Genomic DNA, 24650 nt, shown 5'->3' with positions numbered 1-24650 from the left:
TTTAAAGGAAAGTAAAACTCAGAATGTTCTCTCTGCTTAAACTCCAATTAACTTGGTGGTATCAGGTTCTATCTGCAATCCAATCACACAATCCTGGGTTGTCAATAAAAAATGATTGAATGTAAGGTGATTTACTGTACTTATTGATTCATGAAAAAGGCACTCCACCACTGCTGCTTCATCATCCTGTTTTTCCAACTTAATTGAGGAGAATAAGAACAATCCCCCCCCAAAAAAATTTATACTGTCACATAGCTAACTAATAAGCAGCATTCCTCAAGAGAGGATGGCTTTCACTTCAGCAATGATAAATTCATGAACTTCTTTGACGAAAAGATCATGATCATTAGAAAGCAAATTCTCTTTAAATCTGCGTGTTTCTCCAAAACGCAGTTGTCCTGAGTCTGCACAACACTGCCAGGACCTATCCTTAATCCTATATCTCTTGACACATTCATGAAAATAGTCATGGCCTCTAAACCTTCAAGCTGCATACTGGACCCTATTCCAACTAAACTACTGAAAGAGTTGCTTCCTGTGCTTGGCCCTCCTATGTAGAACATAATAAATGGCTACCTATCCACCAGATGTGTACCTAACTCACTAAAAGTGGCAGTAATAAAGCCTCTCTTGAAAAAGACAAACGTTGACCCAAAAAATATAAAAAACTATCGGCCTATATCGTATCTCCCATTCCACTCAAACATTTTTGAAAAAGCTGTTGCAACTCACTGCCTTCCTAAAGACAAACAATGTATATGACACGCTTCATTCTGGTTTCAGACCCCATCATAGCACTGAGACTGCAATCGTGAAGATGGTAAATGTTGATGGTTTGTCCAAATCAACTGTAAGTTTCGGTGTTCCTCAAGGTTCCCTTTTAGGACCACTATTGTTTTCACTATATATTTTACCTCTTGGTGATGTCGTTCAGAAAACATAATGTTAACTTTCACTGCTATGCGGATGATACACAGCTGTACATTTCGATGAAACACGGTGAATACTCAATATTGCCCTCCTGAAAGCCTGTTTTTCAGACATAAGGAAGCAAATGTTTCACCTTTAAACTCGAACAAAACAGAGATGCTAGTTCTAGGTCCCAAGAAACAAGGAGATCTTCTGTTGGATCTGACAATTCATCTTGATGGTTGTACAGTTGTCTCAAATAAAACTGTGAAGGACATTGTTGTTACTCTGGACCCTGATCTCTCTTTTGACAAACATATCAAGACTATTTCAAGGACAGCTTTTTTCCATCTACATAACATTGCAAAAAATCTGAAACGTTCTGTCCAAAAATTATGCAGAAATTCATCAATGCTTTTGTCACTTCTAAATTAGACTACTGCAATTCTCTACTTTCCGGCTACCCGGTTAAATCACTAAATAAACTTCAGTTAGTGCTAAACATGGCTGCTAGAATCTTGACTAGAACCCCAAAATTTTATCATATTACTCCAGTGCAAGCCTCTCTATACTGGCTTCCTGTTAAGTCTAGGGATGATTTCAAGGTTTTACTGCTAACCTACAAAGCATTACATGGGCTTGCTCATACATATGTCTCCGATTTGGTCCTGCCGTACATACCTACATGTATGCTACGGTCACAAGATAAAGGCATCCTTATTGTCCTTTCTAAGCAAACAGCTGGAGGCAGACAGCTGGAGGCAGGGCTTTAGCCCATAGAGCTCCATTTTTATGGAATGGTCTGCCTATCCATGTGAGAGACGCAGACTCGGTCTTGACCTTTAAGTCTTTATTGAAGGCTCATCTGTTCAGTAGGTCCTATGATTGAGTGTTGTCTGGCCCAGGGGTGTGAAGGTGAACGGAAAGGCACTGGAGCGACAAACCGCCCTTGCTGTTTCTGCCTGGTCGGTTCCCTTCTCTCCGCCTCTAACCATATTACGGGGGCTGAGTCACTGGCTTACTGGTGCTCTTTCATGCCGTCCCTAGGAGGGGTGCGTCACTTGAGTGGGTTGAGTCACTGACGTGATCTTCCTGTCCAGGTTGGCGCCCCCCTCGGGCATGTGCCGTGAGGGAGATCTTTGTGGGCTACAGTATACTCAGCCTTGTCTCAGGGTAGTAAGTTGGTGGTTTGAAGATATCCCTCTAGTAGTGTGGGAGCTGTAATTTGGCAAAGTGGATGGGGTTATAGCCTGCCTGGTTGGCCCTGTCTGGGGGTATCGTCGGACGGGGTCACAGTGTCTCCCGACCCCTCCTGTCTCAGCCTCCAGTATTTATGCTGCAATAGTTTATGTGTTGGGGGACTAGGATCAGTCTGTTATATCTGGAGTATTTCTCCTGTCTTATCTGGTGTCCTGTGTGAATTTAAGTATGCTTCCTCTAATTCTCCCTCTCCCTCCCCTCCCAGAGGACCTGAGCCCTAGGACCTTGCCTCAGGACTACCTGGCCCGATGACTCCTTGCTGTCCCCAGTCCACCTGGTCTTGCTGCTGCTCCAGTTTCAACCGTTCTGCCTGCGGCTATGTAACCCTGACCTGTTCACTGGATGTGCTACCTTGTCTTGGACCCGCTGTTTTGACTCTTTCTTGCTCTACCACACCTGCTGTCTCTTTATGCTCAGCTATGAAAAGTTAACTGACAGTTACTCCTGAGGTGCTGACCTGTTGCACCTTCTACAACCACTGTGATTATTATTATCTTTTGACCCTGCTGGTCATCTAGGAACGTTTGAACATCTTGGCCATGTACTGTTATAATCTCAACCCGGCACAGCCAGAAGAGGACTGCCAACCCTTCAGAGCCTGGTTCCTCTCTAGGTTTTTTCTTAGGTTCCTGCCTTTCTAGGGAGTTTTTCCTAGCCACCATGCTTCAACATCTGCATTGCTTGCTGTTTGGGGTTTTAGGCTGGGTTTCTGTATAGCACTTTATAAAAATGGCTATATAAATATTTTATTGATTGATTGATTGAAGACATCACAAAATAGTTCTGAGATCTGGGAAAAATTCTCAAAACTATACTTTGGCAGATATAACCTTATAGTCCCAAGTCCTTGACTATTCATATCATAGGTTCTGGTACTCTTTTTAAATTACTTACATTTTTTTCACCACTTTTTCAGAAGAATGGCCATAACGTAAACTTTTTTATGGTATAAACAAATAAAAACAAGTGCCTTAGATTATGTTTATGGCCCTTAGCAGAGGCATTGCTGTTTTTGTCTTGTTCTATATCCACACGAAAACTTGCATGGAAGGGGTATTTCACTAAAAATACAAACTTACCACATTTCATTGATAAGTAGCAAGTAGTTTACTGACTTTGAGTGTCAGAGAACAGAAAAACATATTAGCTTAGTCATCCAGAGCTAAGCTTTAGCAATGTTGCTAGTTATCCATAGGATATACAGTAGAGTCATTTTAGGGAACTATCAGTTTAACAAATGTGTAATGAAAATGAATTCATATATTTGATGATGTGATTAGAAAGAAGGAAGAGTATTCTCTATATTTAATATTTAAATGGCTTAACTTTTCTATTTTGTGGCAGATAGAACCTTATTTAAATAGATTGACATTTCAGAGGCATAAGGTTCAATCTGCGATTGCAACCCCCTAAGAAAACAGATTTACAAATGTCTTAGGATTTTGATAATCACACTTTAGTTACCTTTATGGTGAGGACCTTAATGGGTTATGAAAGAAGAATTGAGATGTGAAAATCTGGGATGTGAAAACGTAAATGCTGAATATCTCAGAACTATGTATTGCGCAGATAGAACCTTATAATCCCAAAGTCTCGACTTCTTCTCTGTTTTTATCTCAACATTTTTAGATAGTATCAACATTTGAAAAATGTATTGGGTGGCGGGAATGGGCTTCCATATATAAACATGGACAGTGACGCCTACATCAATCACGTCCTCCAGCCATCGGTTTTGCCATTCTGCAGTGACTGAGGATGGGCCAGGCCAGCTTTGTTCATGCACACATCCATCCCTGTGCCCAGAAGCTCTGACACTGTTGACAGTTTCTAAAATCAAGAGGTAAGAGGACTTCATGCACAATGTTCCATAGGTTAAAACACCATGGTGAAGCCATTTGAGAGTAATTGACAAATGTGCTTCATTTGACACAGAATGTTTTCTACAAGATCATATTCTATTGTGAGGAATGTGGAGCACATCATAAAAGTAATTAAGCAGTTTGCAAAGAATACTTCACAAATGGCATAGAACGGGTTTCATTAACTACAGTCATTAGACTGTAGTTAGTTATAATAGGCCTAAGGGCAGTAAAACGTCCTGTGATGCAAACCTTGTGACAGAATGCAGGTGAAAGTCAATAATTAATTTTTTGGCCCGTAGGCTACATATGACATGTTACTTCTAAAGAGTAGCTTGGTCTGGTGATGAATCAATCCTTTAGTAAATCGGTGAAATATCATAGCTAGTTGTATTCATCACAGTTGAAATAGTTACTATTTACTCATCATGCGAGAGTACACCAAATCTCAAATCATCATATGATATGCCAACTCTCTGTTAAGAGTAGTGCTGAGGAAATAGCCTACAAGGAGATCTCACTAATATTTAATATTAACAGGTATGGATACAACCTAGTGGGAGGGGTTGCCTTTTCTAGAGAACCTTGCCACCTAACAGTTATTTACCAGATGCTCTGCGTGTGGCATCATTTAGAAAATAACTGATTGAATTTGACATAAGCAAACATAAATCACAATGCATTTACTTATTTCCTTTTTCTTCACCATCATTGTGAAGATTCAAGGGGCAGGTGAGTTTTTTTAATTGTTTGATTTATTCAATCTTAGTACCTAAAAGGGGTTGAAACTTGATGTATTTGTGTAATTGGCATTGGGTATACAATGTTTGGGAAGCTTCAGTGAAAATGTAGTTAGCTAAACCTTAAGTTATTCCTTACTAAAATAAATTAAACTACAGCAAAGCTATGCTTGAGTGGAAAATAACTAGTTAAATATCCTATAAACCAAACGCTTGGTACTTTGCAGCTTCACAATAAATACCATGGAAATGCATGAATAAATACGAAAAACATAAAATATCTTAGCTCAACAGAAATAGGGAACTAACAAATAAGCCACGGCAACCAGAACGAAACAGGTGGGGTTTTAGGAGGGGTTCTCAAAGACACTCATGGGGGTGTCCACTAAAAATTCACTAGCAACAATAGTCTGGGTCCTAAAAGAAACCCACCATAAGTTCCCACTAAATCCCCCCCCCCCCCAAAAAAAAACAACACACCAATTTATAGTATTGAGCTAAAAATAAATGTTTTTTAAATTTGACCTTTATTTAACTAGGCAAGTCAGTTAAGAACAAATTCTTATTTTCAATGACAGCCTAGGAACAGTTCAGGGGCAGAACATCAGCTCGGGGGTTTGAACTTGCAACCTTCCGGCTACTAGTCCAACACTCTACACTCCAACACGCCCAAGTGGATCAAACCAGCACAGGTGAAACTAACAACTGACCAACGAGGTGACAGGTGCAACACATCCTGACCAATGGCCAATCAGAGCAAGCCCACACCTAAACAGAACCAACCTGGAAATCAAAAACTACATTGTGCAAGACCCCAAAGCCTATAACACCTTTCCAGGTAAGACAGCAAATATATCCCATATTTTTACCAACAGAAAACAACATCCATTTTATAAAATAAACTTAAATGTATCACTTTCTCCAATAAAAACATGGTGATAACTGGCGGTCTCTCATACATGACAAAACAGATCTCTTCTTTTTTATAACATTTTCTATAACTTTTTTCACTTATTTATTTTTATATAGCTGCCTAAAAATCTGACATTTTGAAAAACAGGTACATTTTGATGTTTGTAACTTTCTGTAACTCTCATCCCCTTGTGATGAGCCCAACCAAAACAAAACTCGTCTCCAGTACGCCAAAACGTGCAGCCAAAACAAAATGCGTGCCAGAGCTACACACTGGCTAAACACAAAGCACTAAACTTATTGACTGCCCACCCTTGAAATACAATCAGCAACCAAGTTGTCCTTATCACGGACATGTCTGATTTCAAGGGGAAACTCCTGAAATATGAGACTCTTGCAAAGGAGTCGGGGATTCGTGGAGCGTGTCTTTCGCAGGAAAATAAGAGGGTTATGATTGGTATAGACCACAAGAGGGGTAGAGACCAATACATAAACCTCGATGTGCTGAAGAGCCAGTGCCAAAGCGAGTGTCTCCTTCTCGATAGTCAAGTAGTTTTTCTGATATGAGGCCCATTTCTTTGAAAATTACCCCACAGGGTGCTCGATATTGTTGTACTCTTTCTGTGGAAGCACCACACCTGCTCCTACATTGCTGGCATTTGGCGTTCAAAGCAAATAGACAATGGAAATCCAGAGCAGCTAGCACTGATACAGAGACCAAAAGAGTCTTTGTCTTCTTAAAAGTCTCCCGACAGTCTGGGCTCCAACGGAAAACGACGTTCGGATTCGTCAAAACTGTAATTGGAGCAACATGCTGGGCAAGTTCTTGCAAAATGCCCGGTAGTAGCCTGCCATTCCCAAGAATCTGTGCACTGGAAGGTTATTATTAAGGGCCTCCACTTTTGCAAGACCGGTTGGACCGTCCCTTGCCCGACCACCTTCACAAGATACTTCTCTGATGCTTGGGCGAATTCACTCTGACAGGTTCACTGTCAAGTTGGCAGGGAAAAATTGATTCGAACAGACTCAATGTTCTGAAGGTGTTCTGGCCAGGTGACATTAAATACAACCACATCGTCAAAATACGCCTCTGCATTTTCCAGACCACGTAGCACTATGTGCATGAGCCTTTGAAACATGGCTCTGGCATTTCTCAAACCAAATGGAAGATGAAGGTAGGAAAATTAACCATCAGCAGTGACAAAAGCAGACAGCTCTTTGGTACGCTCAGTTAGAGGGTCCTGCCAATATCCCTTCAATAGGTCGAACTAACTAACGTACTTGGCAGTGCCAACACGGCCCACACAATCGTCGGCCCGGGGCAAAGGGTACGAGTCTGACTTAGTAATTGCATTGAGTTTGCAAAAAATCTGAACAAAACTACAGAGGCCCATCTGCCTTAGTTACTAATTTATAGGGTGAACTCCATGGACTGTTGCCATGTTGGGCAATGCCGTGCTCAAGCATGAACTCCACTTCACTGCAGATTTTTTCTATCTTTTCAGGAATCACTCGATGGACATGTTGTTTGATTGGCAGAGTCCCCAACGTCAATGTAATGCTCTAGTACATTTATCTGAGTTGGCACATCTGAAATTAAACCCTGATATTCTAAAAAGAAGTGCAACAATATATCAAGGTTTTCCTTGATGATGTAATGTCCTGAAAAGAAAACTTGTAATGGTGACCCCAGAACGGGCAACAAAACCAGGACTTGGTCACCCACACCGAAAGTGTGGTTTTGGGTCTTTTGATCATACCAAACTTTCCTTTTGGTTTGTGGAACAAAATTCTCACTGGAAAACTGACAGGTGCGGTGCAATCTGTATAGAAAGTTTCTTGTGTGTTTGTCCTGCAACAACCTCTCTCTTACCAAGCTCAAACGACCTCTGACATGATGTATAAACACGAGCTCATTCGGACTGAAACCGAGAGATTCCTGAACAACCTCTTGAGTTGCAAATAACACATGAGCTTCCCCTTCATCCCAGTATTTCTCAAACTCACAGCAGTAAACTCTCCACATAGACTTCAAAGTCTGATGAAATCTTTCAAGAGCACCTTGAGACTCTGTGTGGTAGGCACTAGAGGGGCATTGGGTAACACCCAACTGCTGTAGCACTTGCTGGAAGACCTTTGACATTAAATTTGAACCTTGGTCTGATTGCACAACCTACGAAAGTCCAAACATTAAATTATTTCACAAGAGTCTTAACCATACTGGGAGTCGTGATTTTCCTCATTGGAATGGTCTCAGGGAAACAAGTGGCAGCATACATGATAGTTAAGAGAAACTGGTTACCACTATTTGCTTTGGGCAAAGGACCAACATAGTCCACTGCTGAAAGGTTAGTCAAAATCAGGAATAGGCTGCAAAGGTGCAACCGGTACAGCTTGGTTTGGTTTACCTGTCCGCTGGCAAACGTTACAGGATTAAACAGTAAGCCAGAACATCCTGTTTCAGACCAGGCCAAAAGAAGTTACCCAAGATATGGTCATGGTCATGGTTACTCAAGATATGGTCTTATTGACCAGCCATACTACCATCATCAGCCAACCTCAGTATCTCTTGTCAAAGTGTAACTGGATTGACAATTTTGAGACACTGGGCCAATCGTCTTACCCAGAAGTTGTGCAAGAACGCCATTTCCTCATCAGAATATGTCTGTCAAAGTAACCCATCAAACTCTTCATCAAACTCCTCCTCTGGACATATCAACTTAATAAAAAGAGAGGCGAGGAAAAACATCTTTACTCTGTTCAGCAATGAGCTATTTATTAGACATCGGTGTCTATTGTAGGGACCCTCTCTTCTGTCAGAGGTGATACAAATTTGCTCACCTTTGGGGTTTTCAAAGAAGAGGCCAACTCAGGAGGTTTACCAAAATTAGGACCACACATAAACGTCTTAGACAGATCGAACATGGTGGAATTACTGACATCCTCCTCAATACTAGATTGGCTTTCGGCTTTCTTCTTAGACATAACACATGTAACGGTATATGCTGGGAACACTCTAGGGTACTTTTCCGATAACCCGTCAGGTTCCTCCACTCTGGGTTCCCTACAAATGACAGGATTTGACACAACGTTCCTGCCAGCCAAATTGTTGCCCAAAATTAACGAGACCCTTTTCACCAGAAGGCTAGGCCTCACTCCTACAACAAAATAACCAGAAACAAGTTGCAGAAGTGTCAGACAAAGGCAAAACACCCTAAAAAATAAAGGACTGAGCTGCCCCACTGTCTCGCAGTATTTTCACAGGCTGCTTAACAGCATCATCACTCATCAGAGACACTAACCCGTCTGAAACAAAGGGTTCATACACATCTGATCCAAAACCTTGTTTAGGAGATACACTAGTCCCAACCAGAGCCTTAATGGTCTGGAGTGCTCCCACAAGAAGAAACTGCTTTCTTCTCTAATTTTTCTGTTTCAACTTAGGACACTGAGAGGCAATGTGTCCTTTCTCACGGCAGTAATGACAAACTGGAGAATACGAAGAATCAGTTTTCTGACGATCCTTATCTTTGGCACTGGGGAAAAAACTGAAACCTCGCAGTAGGAGGTGAATCCTCTAGATTGCTTTTTGGGTAGGGATAATTACTGGCGGCTTTGTTTGTGAAGGTAGTTTTATGTGTCAACCCAAACTCATATGCAAGGACTGCAGCTTTCTCAAAAGTGAGATCCTTGTGGTCATAAATGCAGGTAGCAACCCTTTCGTAAAGGCAATTCTTGAACTGTTCGAGGAGTATGTGTCTTTAAATCCTCAAGGTCTTTGACCTCTTGTGAACCACATCACCGATCAAAAATACATGCTTGTTCCCTTGCGAATTCAACATGACTTTGTAATTGTGTCTTTCACAATTTACAGAACTGTTGTCTATATGCCTCTGGAACCAACTCATAAGCCCTAAGGATAGCAGCTTTAACAGTGTCATAATCTGAACTCTGATCAAGAGATAAAGCGGCATACAGATTCTGAGATTTTCTCACAAGAACACTTTGGAGGAGCAGTGACCAGATATCGTGCGGCCATGTTAGGGATGTGGCAATCTTCTCAAACAGAGTAAAATATACAGTACCAGTCAAAAGTTTGAACACACCTTCTCATTCAAGGGGCTTTCTTTATGTTTTACTATTTTCTACATTGTAGAAAAATAGTGAATACATCAAAGCCATGAAATAACACATATGGAACATCGACTGACGGACGTCCACCTCGTTGCTGCTGCTCCTCTCCGATATCCACCTGCTTTGGGTAAAAGACACAAATCACAACGACATCAATAGCACTACTAAAGTAAAGAGCTTATTTCCAGCATGTAAGCGTGACTCCAATTATTGGCCAGAACATGCTGACACGCCTGATGCTACAACCCAGCAGGCCTGTCGTAGAGCAAGAGACAGTCCAGCAAGCCGCAACGACAACCAAATCTGCCATTGATGACCAAACCAGCCATCGACTAATGAACCCTGTTCGGGTAGAGTTGAATGAATGAACCCTGCTCGGAAAGAACCGGACAAACAAGCATTGGTCACTGCTCCATGAGTGAATACACTGTTGTGTTAGTTTGCTTATACGTTTCTAATCGGACCGTAGTGATACTGTGTATTGTCATTGTTGTAAAAGCTGGATTTATAATCAAGAACGTTTAATTGTACTTTGGCCTGCCTCTGTGGTTGTTTGCCTTGGAGTAATGGTCTCTGTCAAAAGCCACTAAAATTGTGTTCCTTTACAGCTGCCTATCTGATTGACTAAGGTGACCATAACATTGGACTTTACAACACATCTTATGTCATTTATTTTTTATTTAGGAAGTGAAATACTCAAGCAACATTTATTTATGCCATTGGATAATTCATGATGTCCCAACATGATATCATAGGAAAACGTCATAAAATCAAATCAAATCAAATTTATTTATATAGCCCTTCGTACATCAGCTGATATCTCAAAATGCTGTACAGAAACCCTGCCTAAAACCCCACACAGCAAGCAATGCAGGTGTAGAAGCACGGTGGCTAGGAAAAACTCACTAGAAATGCCAAAACCTAGGAAGAAACCTAGAGAGGAACCAGGCTATGTGGGGTGGCCAGTCCTCTTCTGGCTGTGCCGGGTGGAGATTATAACAGAACATGGCCAAGATGTTCAAATGTTCATAAATGTTCATCCTGTCACATTTTTTCAAAAAGGAAAACTTCACAATATATGATATTGTCAATACATTGCATTCAATGGGAAAAAATGGTTAATGTCCAAAAAATCCCTTCTCCAGATTGGTGCTACCAGTCCCAGGTTACATGTGGTGGCAACTGCATAGGTAAACCCTATACATTCAGTACATATGCTAAAATACCCATTGGGATCAAAGTTCTTAAACATAACCAATGTTCTGTCTCGTTGCTCATGTGAAGGACCTGATGGTTGGACAACTGTTGCTGGGGCTTGTGGCGGAAAAGCCCAGTCCCCCATTAACATTGTGACAAGAAGAACTCTACCAGATGAACGCCTTACACCATTCACATTCGCTGGGTACCAAGAGGCCTTCCACAGTCTCATCACAAACAATGGTCGCACTGGTGAGTTTCTATGTAAATCGGCCTCCCGAGTGGCGCAGCGGTCTAGGGCACTGCAGTGCTTGAGGTATCACTACAGATCTGGGTTCGATCCTGGGCTGTGTCGCAGCTGGCTGCAACCGGGAGACCCATGAGGCGACGCACAATTGGCCCAGCATCGTCCGGGGTTAGGGGAGGCTTTGGCCGACCGGGATGTCCTTGTTCCATTGCGCTCTAGCGACTTCTGTGGCGGGCCGAGCGCATGCGCGCTAACATGGTTGCCAGTTGGACGGTGTTTCCACTGACATGTTGGTGTGCCTGGCTTCCGGGTTAATCGAGCAGTGTGTCAAGAAGCCTTTCGGCTTGGTAGGGTTGTGTTTTGGAGGACGCGTGGCTCTCGACCTTCACATCTCCCAAGTCTGTATGGGAGTTGCAGCGATGGGACAAGACTGTAACTACCAATTGTAGAGAAAAAGGGGTAAACAAACAAACAATTGTAATAATAATAATAATTTCTATATAAATCAGTGGTTCCCAAACAAGGCGGTAGCCTAATATGAACATGCGGTCGCAGGTCGCAAGATATTTTATAATATCTTTGTATCTCAAAAGCATTGTAATGTGGTTAACCTTAAATATCTAAATGAGAATGATTCAAATGTTAAAGACAAAATTCAACCAGAGAGCTCCCCGTCGCGCTTGAATCATTCCCACAGTGAATGGCTAGGCCTGCTACGATATGAAACCACACACTATTGCAGAGACTTCGGTATTCCCGGCCACAATTGATATGGTGAAAACAACTGTGTGGAGAGGCAGAAGCACATGAACTCACATCAATACCTTTGTCAGATTATGCTCTTTAACAAAGAAGTTATGCTATTGCTAGCAATCATCAGGAAACTCTGACTGAATGACTCAAACTTCCTGGCTTATGCTCTGTCAGGGCCGAGATGCCCCTGCATTGACTTTTGTTCGGTATACATATCCTGCTATTCACAAGGACATATCTCCCGAGCATGGAATGGCACAGGGGATGTTCAGTGTGCTATGTGGCTATATTCTTGAAAAACAGATTCCTTGGGATTGAATGGTGGGCTTTTGCACAGATGGGGCACCATCTATGGCAGGACGACGGGCAGGCCTCTGCACTCTAGTTATGAATGTGTCTCCCTCTGTCATATGGACACATTGTATGATACACCGAGAGCAACTGGCGGCAAAAAAGTTGGGCACAGAACTCTGAGATATACTGCAGCAGGTAACTTCGACTGTAAACTACATCAAACCACATCCATTGCACATATGCCTGTTCACAACACAATGTGGACATGTAGGATCAGAGCAGGACAATGTTTTATTTCACACCAGGCTTAGTGGTTACCAAGAGGGAGTGTTGGAAAGATTTTTTTTGTATTGAGATAGGAACTGTTGTCATTCACAATGGATGTAAAAAAACAGACTTGGTTGACTTTCTGTTTAATGAAAAGAAAATGTGTCTCCTTGCCTATGTAACAGACATATTTGGGAAACTGAACTACGCAAGCATGCAGGGGAAATACAAAAACATTCTACAGATGAGTGAGTGACCGAATCAGTGGATTCAGAGGAAATTATTATTATTGTAGAGTCAAAAGCAAACCATGCCCCCTTCCCTCAGCTGTGCATGTTTCTAACAGACAACAGCATCAGTAAGTGTCCCACACGAGTGATGACTGCTCACCTCCAACGCTTGGAAGAGCACCTTGTGACCTACTTCCCAATCCATTTGACTGTGTGATCCTGTCTCTGTTGACATGTCGGTAACTGAAATTGAACAGCTGATCAAGATGTCATGTGACCGAATGCTGCAGACAACGCAATCACGGGTCACTACAAAGGAACACCCTGCCGTCTCCCTCTGAGCATTAAAACTCATGGTACTCTTTACCAGCTCATATTTGTGAAGCTGGATTCATTGCTCTCGTCTGCATTAAAACCAAATATCGATCCAGGTTGGATGTGACAGCAGAGATGAGGTGCGTACTGTCAACCATGCCTCCTGACTTTGAGGAGCTCCAGCATGACATGCATCAAGCCACACCCATCTCATTAGTGGTGGTGAGATAAGCAACATTATGTCAGACTAATTTACAATTGACTGTCATAGCCTCACGTTAAAAGTATGTGATGGTAAGTTGAGAAGCCAATCAGAAATATTGTTACAATGTTTTTCAATTGACTGCCATAGCCCCAAATAAAAAGTAAACATTGACTGTTATTTACATCATTCTTTTCACATGGTTAGGGTGGGGAGAATTTTCAGATTTCAAAATGGGGTCGTGGGCCCCTGATATAGATGCTACATTTACATTTACAGTACAGAACCACCCTGCAAATGATACACTATTATCAGCATGGTGTATTGTAGTTGAATTGAACACAAATAGCAAGGCCTATTCACTCAATGCCTTGGTATTTCACAGATCTGATTTAAGCTCAAAGCTCCATAACATTGGCTTAACATTACAATAGTACAGTACATGCAAATGTCCTTGGACTCTACATATCTCATTTTACATGGACTAAAGCTTTCATCTCTCTGCAGTTCAAGTGGACCTGCCTGCCACAGCAAAAGTACAGGGTGGAGATCTGGCTGTGCCATACAAGGCAATACAGCTCCACCTGCACTTGGGCAAGGATGGAGGCCCTGGATCCGAACACACCATCGATGGAGAACGATATCCCATGGAGGTTTGATGACCAAAATAAAGGAAACATTCCCATAATACACCATGTATTTTAAAACTCCTGATATTTATTTATGATTATCACATAGTTTTAGGTCTTTTAGATACAGTTCAATCGAGTACAGGCTTAACTGAATGGAAAACAGAGACAGAATGCAATATGGAATTTTGAATAGTTTGGGGTAGGCCTTGTCTCGGAGGAATGTTCCTCAGAGCCAGATGCTGATGACAGATATCCCTATGCTAGGCAGCTGGCATCGAACCCCCCATGCTGGGGGAAAGGAGTTATAATGACGGCCTTAAGGTTATTATTATCCCACACATGGCTAATAGGAAAGAAAAGAAGAAGCAAGACGCTATGCTGATGATGATGATAAGTTTGTGTTAATTCACACTATGCCTGTAGAATAGGAAACCAAGTGAATTTTGTACCACTTACTTGATGAATTTAAATGAGCATTCAGATCAGCCATTCTAATTTAACTTTTGTGAACTACATTATGTGTACAGTAATTATACATAAATCACATTAATGTACACTTTTGCAAATTCACATTTATTGCAATCTTTGACATATTTGTCAATGATATCTCTTGATGTCAACAGCTGCATATAGTAAATATAAAAGAGGAGTACAACTCTTTGGATGAAGCTCTGAAAGACCTTGCAGGGGTTGGAGTTCTAGGATTCATTTACGAGGTATTTTTCTGCTTAATCTTATAAAATGTTCTACAACATGACAAAATGGGATTTATATGACCTTTGATAAATGATACTCTCTGATAATCCTGATAATATCTCTTATATTTTCAGCAATCAGGAAGCTCCAACAAAAAATACGAATCCATCATAAATGCTCTGAACTCAATCAATATGCCCAGTAAGTCAGCTTATAGACAACAATCATTGTTATGTGTCTTTTATAGCATGGATCCAGGTACTAAATGATGCATGTTCCAGATCATACAGGGATAGGCCTATGTGATAGTGTGATGATAGTTTAGATACAAAGTAATAAAACCCTTGTTTTTTAACCACAGTGTCTTCGATAAAGCTATTAGCAATCACTAGTAATATGAACAGTAGCCTATTTTGTAGGCCATTTACAGGTCTCAACATAAACTGTATTGGGCAACACTTCACCTTAAATTATTACTGTGTAGTTCCATAGGGGCCACTTAAGATAGTTTTACCCTGTATTTATTCCATTGTCTTTATTGTGTCCACCTCTAGGCTCCAACACTACCCTGAGTGATGTGTCCCTGGACATGTTCATCCCCTCTCAGAGTAATATGACCAGCTACTTCCGCTACCAGGGCTCTCTCACCACACCTCCCTGTGAAGAAGCTGTAGTTTGGACCGTGTTCAAAAATACCATTCCTCTCAGCAGGCAACAGGTGTATAATGCTCACCTTACCTAGGTCACTTTTATACCTGACATTATACCTATACCTGTTGTCAGTGAATTTATAGTACATGTATTGCAAAATAAAGTCCATAAAGTTGTTATTTGTATGTCTTTATTGAGTTGTATTTTTTTTACTGTATTTCTAACATGTTTAAAAAAAATCTTTGTGTCCTACAGCTTGATGCATTTTCTCGGCTTCAGTTTGCTGATGGAAAGCCTATGGTGGGAACCTATCGCCCAGTCCAGCCGTTGAATGGTCGCCCGGTGTATCGCTCTGGAAGTCAAGTTATCTTAGTCAGCACTTTGCTACTCATCACCTCTGTGATATCAGCCATTGGACTCCCACTGCCCAAATAAATACTAGCATCTTTGGATATGTGTATCAGTGAATTAGAGAGAGCCCAATATTATCATAATCTCAAATGCAACACTCTAAAAAATGCTGGCTTAAAAACAATCCAAATCGGGTTCTTTGGTTACCCAGCACTGGGTAAATATTGGACAGAACACAAGCTGATTTATTTTGACCCAGCCAGTGGGGTTGCATGAATAACTTAACATGTTGGGTGGTTGGAATTACCCAAACATGGTTTTATTTAACCTTCAGTTTGGTATTTTTTACTTTCATGCTGGGTTGACCTATCAGCTGGGTCTTTTTGAATGTAATCCTTAGGTTATTTTCAAGAGACGTGGCTTATTAGGGAATGGCTTTCAGATAGATCTTATTGGACACCCGTGAGAGTAAATGTCATTCCTGTTCATCATGTTAAGTTTACATACTGAACATTTCATCTTAATTTTTTGCATGTTACACATTCTTCTAGAATATTAATTCATTATTTATTAGATATTATAATAAGGTGGTATCCATCCCAACAATGGGATTTGCAGAGGCTTTTAAGGAACTCATACACTTATGTAAGCCTCAATGAAGTCAGTGTTCAACCTTAACATGTGATTAACAGAACAGATTAACAGGAATGATATTTACTCTCACGGGTGTCTAAAATGAACTATCTGAAAGCCACTCTCTTACTAAACTGTGCCTTCAGTCTCAATTACCCAGAATAAATAACCCAGCATCAACAACCCAAACAACCCAGAATATGTTCGTGTATGACGGCAATGCAGTTGTTTTCAATAAAGTTCACTTTACTTGCCCAATTATAGTTGTTACAGTTTATTCAACAATTAAGGAGACAGCATTAATGACGCACATAGAGATTTCCTTTTATCTTATTTTGTATGTATTAAAATAATAGTTGAGGGCATTACGCCAAGCATTGTTATTACACTCTTATTAGACCTCCTAATCATTAAAAAAAATATTTAATTCACATCAACTTCCTGTTATTGAACAGTCTGTGTCATTATTTGACCTGTGCTTTTCCACAGAACCAACAACACAACTGTTGAGAATCAGTATCAAAGCACTGGAATTCTGATCTATTTTTGTCCGGAAACAAAGCACATCAATGTCCTTTTTATATTAGGTGTACCCAATCAGTTAAAGCTGTAAACATATCATTTTTACTTAACTTTATTCACTCTAACTAAGCAGAGGGCAGTACAAAGGCTATATGTGATTTAATCTTCTATGTCATTTCTTCTACAATCCAGCAAGTGTCAGTAAAGGGGAACAGCACACACTCCGTTCCTTTCTTCATCCTTTTTGACCAACTTCACACTGCACAAAGCAGGTAGTGGTCATATAACCATGTGTTTTGACTGAAAATATAATTTCCTCTCTGTGGACTTTATCCTTCCCATATCCAGGTCAGGTTACTCAGGATACCCCACACTTAACAATTTCATACTTGTCTAATCCTAATTCAATCAATCCTTTGTCAATAACCTGTGGATAATAGCCACTGATTTAATTTAGGTACAGGTAGGCTACACTATCCATTTCACCTTAAGTAGTCCCATGTTACACAGAAATAACACTACAGTGCGTTGAGCCACGGGAATAATATCCTAGCTGCAAAGTCATGTTTGGCTATTGCTATAGGACTCCTTCAAGGAGGCTAAAGTCGCACACAACACCCTGAACCAGAGCTACTCAAGGATCATAACTTTAACATGTGTCTGTAATATCTATGTTATTACATGGTAGTTACATAGGCAAGTAAAGTGTAATTACAGTGTAGGGAGGTTGAAATACTAGTAAGATGCCCATTGAAATCATTCAATGTGAGAGAACTGGTAGGTCTTCAACTGTCTTCAACTAAACAAAGAAAAGGTAGAGTGTAGGTTTGGAACAGCGGTGTATTGTCAACGTTTCACAAAAATATATTGCACAGTTGCACACACAGTTTCCACCCATCACCCACTTCCTCCTCTCTCACTTGACTTGACTCTGAGGTTTAGGTTGTCTTGACCACATCGGGCATATCTCACTTAAACGTCATCTCACGTGTTTCAGTTGGGCCTATTGGGTCTGTTGGGTCTGTTGCTGTAAACTGGGTAGAGGTATGGGTTCCTGTCTGTTAGCAAAGTGCATTAGAAGACAAGAGAACAAGCAACAGTGTAACCTATCCTATCAAGTCTTTTAATGCAATGAAGCTGTTATCTGCACTATAAAATATGTATCAATTTCACAATATCTAAGTAGCTCATTTTTAATAGTTGATGTATCGTCTGTTTGCATGTCCTTGAAAGGGGGGGGGGGCACTGTCACTGCCTGTATCCCAAATGGTACCCTATTCCTTATATAGTGTACTACTTTTGGCCAGAGCACGATGGTATCTGTTCAAAAATATTGCAATATAAAGGGAAAAGGGTGACATTTGGGACACATTCTCTGTCAGTAGTGAAGATGTCTGTCTATGTGGGCCGTATGGGCGTAAATTGGTTGGTGTATCTCAGAGACAGAAGGAGGTATCGCTGTAGAGAGACTGTTGAACCTCTTCCTGTGGTTTACACCACGTGACTACGAGGCTTAATAAGAACACCTCTGTTTCTGCTGGGATAGAGGAGAGAAAGACGGTAAGACCGTGTGATATACTGATTGATGTAGCTTAATAGATTCATTGAATATAATTTTGTATAAAACAGAGGAGAGTTTTACTGTATGGTGGCAGTAAAGACAATGTATTACAAAAATACTGTAACATTTTACTGGTTCTACTGGTTGAGATGATTTTAGTACACTTTTATAAATTATTAGATCATTTTGTTACACATCCGCAATGTATTACAAAAAACATGACTGTTTTTGTGACGATTTAGTTAGTTTCTTACCTTGAATTTGCTCTACGGATTGGACTGAGGAGGGGTTCTGAGCAGCACCAAACATGAAGCTGCCACAGCAACGAGAAGATACTGATGTACAGTGCAGTCATCCATAAAGTAGAGAGTACTACTAAACTCCTCTGCACGGTGTAGTGTTTCCTACTTTATGGATGAGTGTACTGTTGGCTACGGAGAAAAACACATCAGGGACTCCAGTGATATCAATGAAAGATTCTGAAAAGCTTGGAGACCTTGGTCTATGTTTAAGTTGTATTTACTTTATGTACTAGAAATGCAGTTTTCTGAATAAATCTTCCCGTTAAGTATTCAATCATGTTTCTCAAAGAAAAGTAGATTTGATTGCAATATTGTACTTATGAAAATAAATAAATAGTGTTTCTTCATGGTTTGCTTTCCATTGTTTATGGTCATTCAACAATTGTAGATTTTTGTATAACAATCTGTCACGCCCTGACCTTAGTATTCTTTGTTTTCTTTATTATTTTGGTTAGGTCAGGGTGTGACATGGGTGATGTATGTGTTTTTGTACTGTCTAGGGGTTTTGTATGTTTATGGGAGTGTATACTATCTAGGTGTTTAAATATGTCTATGGTTGCCTAGATTGGTTCTCAATTAGAGGCAGCTGTTTATAGTTGTCTCTGATTGGGAACCATATTTAGGCGGCCATCTTCTTTGGGTATTTCGTGGGTTATTGTCTGTCTAGTTGCCTGTGTTTGCACTTTTGTATCATAGCGTCATGTTCGTTTTGTTAGTTTGTTTAAGTGTTCTTCATCTTATTAAAGAAGATGGAGGTTTGTAGTTCATAGGATTTCTTTGGACAGAGCAAAAATCTGTCTACTACGTTACTGTGCATGATGACCTGCAAACGGCAACAACAAAAAAACGATCCAATGATCATTACAAATTATGGAGGAGATTTATGTGGTCACAAGTATTTATGCAGAAGAAAAAATATGACAATCTGGATATTTGACACAGTAAAACATAATATCCCTTCAGATATCCTTTAAAAATGGTAATTTTTTCATTGTATCTAATTCCGATTCTTGGCATAATTTCACGTATCCGATGTTCCTTGTTAATCCTATTTCCATGGTAGTGGTTCCAGGTAGTTGGATGGCACCAGACCTCTCAGCCCATGAAGGTCCCCCTGGATGGAGATTAGACATTGGCAAAGCAGTCATCATTTAGATATACAACCAATGGCAAACAAGGTTTAATTTCTCCAAAGACTACTTAATCAGCACTCACATAATATAATCCATCTTCATCCATATCACATAACACACACGACTCAGCCTACAAGAAAATGTTTTTTGGGAAAAGTTACTGTTCATTTGGTGTAGCTGTAATATGCACAGTAAGGCCCTGTAACTGTGATTACCTAATAATTAGAGTTCACTAAATTCAAAATACCAAAATAAGAAAGTTATAGTGGATTTGGACATCCATGTGGAGGTTCCACACTCATGTCGCTGTCCATGTTGGGGGAACTTTCCCAAGGGTCATACTCAGAGATGGCCACCATCCTGCGGACGACCAGGTCATTAGCACGCTTGACTCTTCACTTGGATCTGATGGGAAACACAGAGGTCAAGAGCTGAATGATTAGATCATAATCTAGGACTGCATCCCAAATGGCACCCTATTCCCTATATAGTCTACTACTTATCACCAAGGCCCTGGTGTATAAAGGGTGCATTTGGGATGCACACCAATGTCATTTGTCATCATTAAGAAATCTCAGATTGTTTCTCATGTAAATTATTTCAGAGAGTGCGAAAGAGAGTGAAAGAGCTAGTGAGAGAAAGAGATACCTGTACAGGTGTGGTCGATAGGCAGGAAACCCTACTGTATGAGCTGATGTTTAAGGTAGTCATCATCCACTGGGATCACAGATACCATGTTACTAGGCATGGCACCAGACAGACCACCAGACTCCCAGTGGTAGAAACCATCATCATCATCATCTTCATCTCCAAACACCTGGCAGGAGTCAGCCATTTTGTTTTCCTGAGATTTGTTTGGTAATGATACAGCTCTACTGTGCATGTGTAAAAGAAAGGAACATGAGTGGAAAGTTATCAGTTCAACATCAACCAGTTGCAAAAGTTGACAGGAAATGAGGAAACCACAGCTTTTGCACATCAAGTAGGCCTACGCATTAACAGAGAACAAACAGGAAACACCAGCATCTAGGACTGATAAAAAATAAAATCCAATATACTATATAACTGCTTATAATCTGCCTACCTCACATTAACCCAGCCGTGTTCAAACTTGGTTTGATCATATCTACCCCTTTAAAATAGGAAGTACAGTAACTCTATAAGGTATACAAGGTATAAGGTATACAAAAGGAGTTTATAAGTTGTTTATAAACTGTCAATCATTTTTTATAGACAGTTTAGACACCTGGTATAAACAGCTATAACACAACGGTTGATATTCTACACTACAGTATTCTCAGTACATTACCTTAAGGATCTGTCCTGGCACAAAAGGGAGCTCCTCGGCGGTGGTCTCAGGGTTCCTGAGACACCTGACTTGACACCTGGTTGGTGGTCACCAGCTCCCATTGCCTAATATCCTCTGGTGTAGCAATTCTCAGTCCATCAGTGTACAGAAACACATCCACTCCTAGCATCCCTCCATTAGCCCTTATGTGAGTCAGCGCAACCCTGATGAAGGTTAAGGGCCAGAATGTGTTAGTTTTAACCTTAAAGAAGCATTTTTATTAACTTCCACTCTCTTCCAAGAGTTGCTGAATTCCCGCTTCACTTCAGTGAGAGCAACCCCCTCTCAGCTCTACTTGTTCTCCCCACTGTATAAGGTCAGAGTCAAGTTTACCATTGAAGCTGCTTCACACAACTCTACCTCACGCCCCACCACTACAGACTTTAGTTATTGTCTTAGAAGCTGTAAAAAGTGTTAGTGTTTTAAGCCTTAGCCTATTTAGCTAGATCAAACCAGCTAATCTGCCACTGCCACGATGGATATCAGAAATTGGCCTTGTCAAAGTACCCAAACAAAGCCAAAAGGAGAAGGAGAGTGATGAGCAGCAGCATCAAACCACCGAGCCCACCGCCAAGCCCAGCAGCGAAGATGCTGCCAAGCTCCAGATAGCTCCACATACAGAGCCTACCCACCCTTCCACAGGTGCCGCCAGGATAATGGCTTCACAGTCCCCTCCACCTCCTACTGTTCCTGACGATCTTGGAACTACTCGCCAATGTTCAGTCTCTTGACAACAAGGTAAACGAAATCCGAGCAAGGGTTGCCTTCCAGAGAGACATCAGAGATTGTAACGTTCTTTGTTTCACAGAAACATGGCTCACTCGGGATACGTCATCAGAGTCAACTGGCTTCTTCACGCATCGCGCCGACAGAAATAAACATCTCTCTGGTAAAAAGAAGGGCGGGGGTGTATGCCTTATGATTAACGAGACGTGGCGTGATCATAACAATATACAGGAACTTAAGTCCTTTTTGTTCACCTGACCTAGAATTCCTTACAATCAAATGCCGTCCACATTATCTACCAAGAGAATTCTCTTCAATCATAATCACAGTCGTGTATATCGACGGCCCTGAAAGAACTTCATTTGACTCAATGCTAATTGGAAACCACATATCCCGAGGCTGCATTTACTGTAGCTGGGAATTTTAACAAGGTTAATCTGAAAACAAGGCTCTTTAAATTTTATCAGTATATCGAATGCGCGACCCGGGCTGGCAAAACCTTGGATCATTGTTATTTTAACGTCCGCGATGCATATAAAGCCCTTCCCCGCCCTCCTTTCGGAAAATCTGACCACGACTCCATTTTGTTGCTCCCAGCCTATAGTCAGAAATGAAAACAGGAAGTGCCCGTGCTCAGGTCTGTTCAACGCTGGTCCGACCAATCGGATTCCACGCTTCAAGATTACTTCGATCACGTGGACTGGGATATGTTCCGCATAGCATCAGACAATAACATTGATAAATACGCTGATTCGGTGAGTGAGTTTATTAGCAAGTGCATCGGTGATGTTGTACCCACAGCGTCTATTAAAACATTCCCCAACCAGAAACCGTGGATTGATGGCAGCATTTGCGCAAAACTGAAAGCGCGAACCACTGCTTTTAATCAGGGCAAGGTGACCCGGAAACATGACCGAATACAAACAGTGTAGCTATTCCCTCCACAAGGCAATCAAACAAGCTAAGCGTCAGTATAGAGACAAAGTAGAGTCGCAATTCAATGGCTCAGACACGCGAGGTATGTGGCAGGGTCTACAGTCAATTACGGACTACAAAAGGAAAACCAGCCCCGTCGCGGACCACGATGTCTTGCTCCCAGGCAAACTAAACAACTTCTTTGCTCGCTTTGAGGACAACACAGTGCCACTGACATGGCCCGCTACCAAAACCTGCGGGCTCTCCTTCACTGCAGCCAACGTGAGTAAAACATTTAAACATGTTAACCCTCGCAAGGCTGTCGGCCCAGACGGCATCCCCAGCCGCGTCCTCAGAGCATGCGCAGACTGGCTGGCTGGTGTGTTTACGGACATATTCAATCAAACCTTATCCCAGTCTGCTGTTCCCATGTGCTTCAAGAGGGCCACCATTGTTCCTGTTCCCAAGAAAGCGAAGGTAACTGAGCTAAAGGCTCTAAAGGCTCTGAGCTAGGGCCCTCGGAGTGTGGTGTCAGGAAAATAACCTCACACTCAATGTCAACAAAACTAAGGAGATGATTGTGGACTTCAGTGAACAGCAGAGGGAGCAGCCCCCAATCCACATCGACGGGACAGTAGTGGAGAAGGTGGAAAGTTTTAAGTTCCTCGGCGTACACATCACGGACAAACTGAAATGGTCCACCCATACAGATAGCGTGGTGAAGAAGGCGCAGCAGCGCAAACTTTTACAGATGCACAATCGAGAGCATCCTGTCGGGCTGTATCACCGCCTGGTACGGCAACTGCTCCGCTCACGACCGTAAGGCTCTCCAGAGGGTAGTGAGGTTTGCACAACGCATCACCGGGGGAAAACTACCTGCCCTCCAGGACACCTACACCACCCGATGTCACAGGAAGGCCAAAAAGATCATCAAGGACAACAACCTCCCGAGCCACTTCCTGTTCACCCCGTTATCATCCAGAAGGCGAGGTCAGTACAGGTGCATCAAAGCGGGGACCGAGAGACTGAAAACAGCTTCTATCTCAAGGCCATCAGACTGTTAAACAGCCACCACTAACATTGAGTGGCTGCTGCCAACATACTGATTCATCTCTAGCCACTTTTGATTGATGTAATAAATGTATCACTAGCCACTTTAAACAATGTTACTTTATATAATGTTTACATACCCTACATTACTCATCTCATATGTATATACTGTACTCTAAACCATCTACTGCATCTTGCCTATGCCGTTCGACCATCGCTTATTCATATATTTTTATGTACATATTCTTATTCATTCCTTTACACTTTTGTGTATAAGGTAGTTGTTGTGAAATTGTTAGGTTAGATTACTTTTTCGATATTACTGCATCGTCGGAACTAAAAGCACAAGCGTTTCGCTACACTCGCATTTACATCTGCTAACCATGTGTATGTAACAAATACAATTTAATTTGATTTGATTTAGAAATACATTCTATTAGGATTTTTGTGGTAGCCTATTGGTTTTCGTGGTTGTAAATGGAACTGTACATATTGGAGATGTGTGTACGGTAGGCTGGAATTGCTTAACTGGTTACGTTGGTGGAATTTAATCCACAGAAGTATATTGTGTCATATCACGTGTTGCTATACTCATGAGCAGTATGGTTTTCCATGTTTGAAGTGGGCCTATAGGCCTATTTGTTTTGCTAGACAGCTGGTCATGGCATCTCACTGCAATAGGCTGTAGGCTTTGTTTTGGTTATTTGGATCTCCATTTGCCTTTTGTTTACTGCATTTGTTTACTGTTAATGTAACTAACCTAAATATAGGTTGTTTCATATTGATCTGACATTTTGTTTACTAGGCCTCT

General features: G+C 41.2%; 1 protein-coding gene across 1 annotated transcript; it reads left to right on the top strand.

Moving 5' to 3' along the window:
• Nucleotides 1-4673: 4673 nt before the first annotated feature.
• LOC139382885 (carbonic anhydrase 4-like) lies at nucleotides 4674-15866 on the top strand. Its single transcript, XM_071127135.1, has 8 exons — nucleotides 4674-4760; nucleotides 10960-11004; nucleotides 11099-11263; nucleotides 13827-13972; nucleotides 14575-14667; nucleotides 14782-14848; nucleotides 15202-15365; nucleotides 15554-15866. Exons 1-8 carry the CDS (start codon nucleotides 4706-4708, stop codon nucleotides 15731-15733), a joined length of 915 nt encoding a protein of 304 aa, XP_070983236.1. The 5' UTR covers nucleotides 4674-4705; the 3' UTR covers nucleotides 15734-15866.
• The last annotated feature ends 8784 nt before the right edge of the window (nucleotides 15867-24650 follow it).

The sequence above is a fragment of the Oncorhynchus clarkii genome, chromosome 24 (genome assembly GCF_045791955.1).
Source record: "Oncorhynchus clarkii lewisi isolate Uvic-CL-2024 chromosome 24, UVic_Ocla_1.0, whole genome shotgun sequence".
Taxonomy (NCBI): Eukaryota; Metazoa; Chordata; class Actinopteri; order Salmoniformes; family Salmonidae; genus Oncorhynchus; species Oncorhynchus clarkii.
This window is presented reverse-complemented; position numbering and strand designations above follow the sequence as displayed.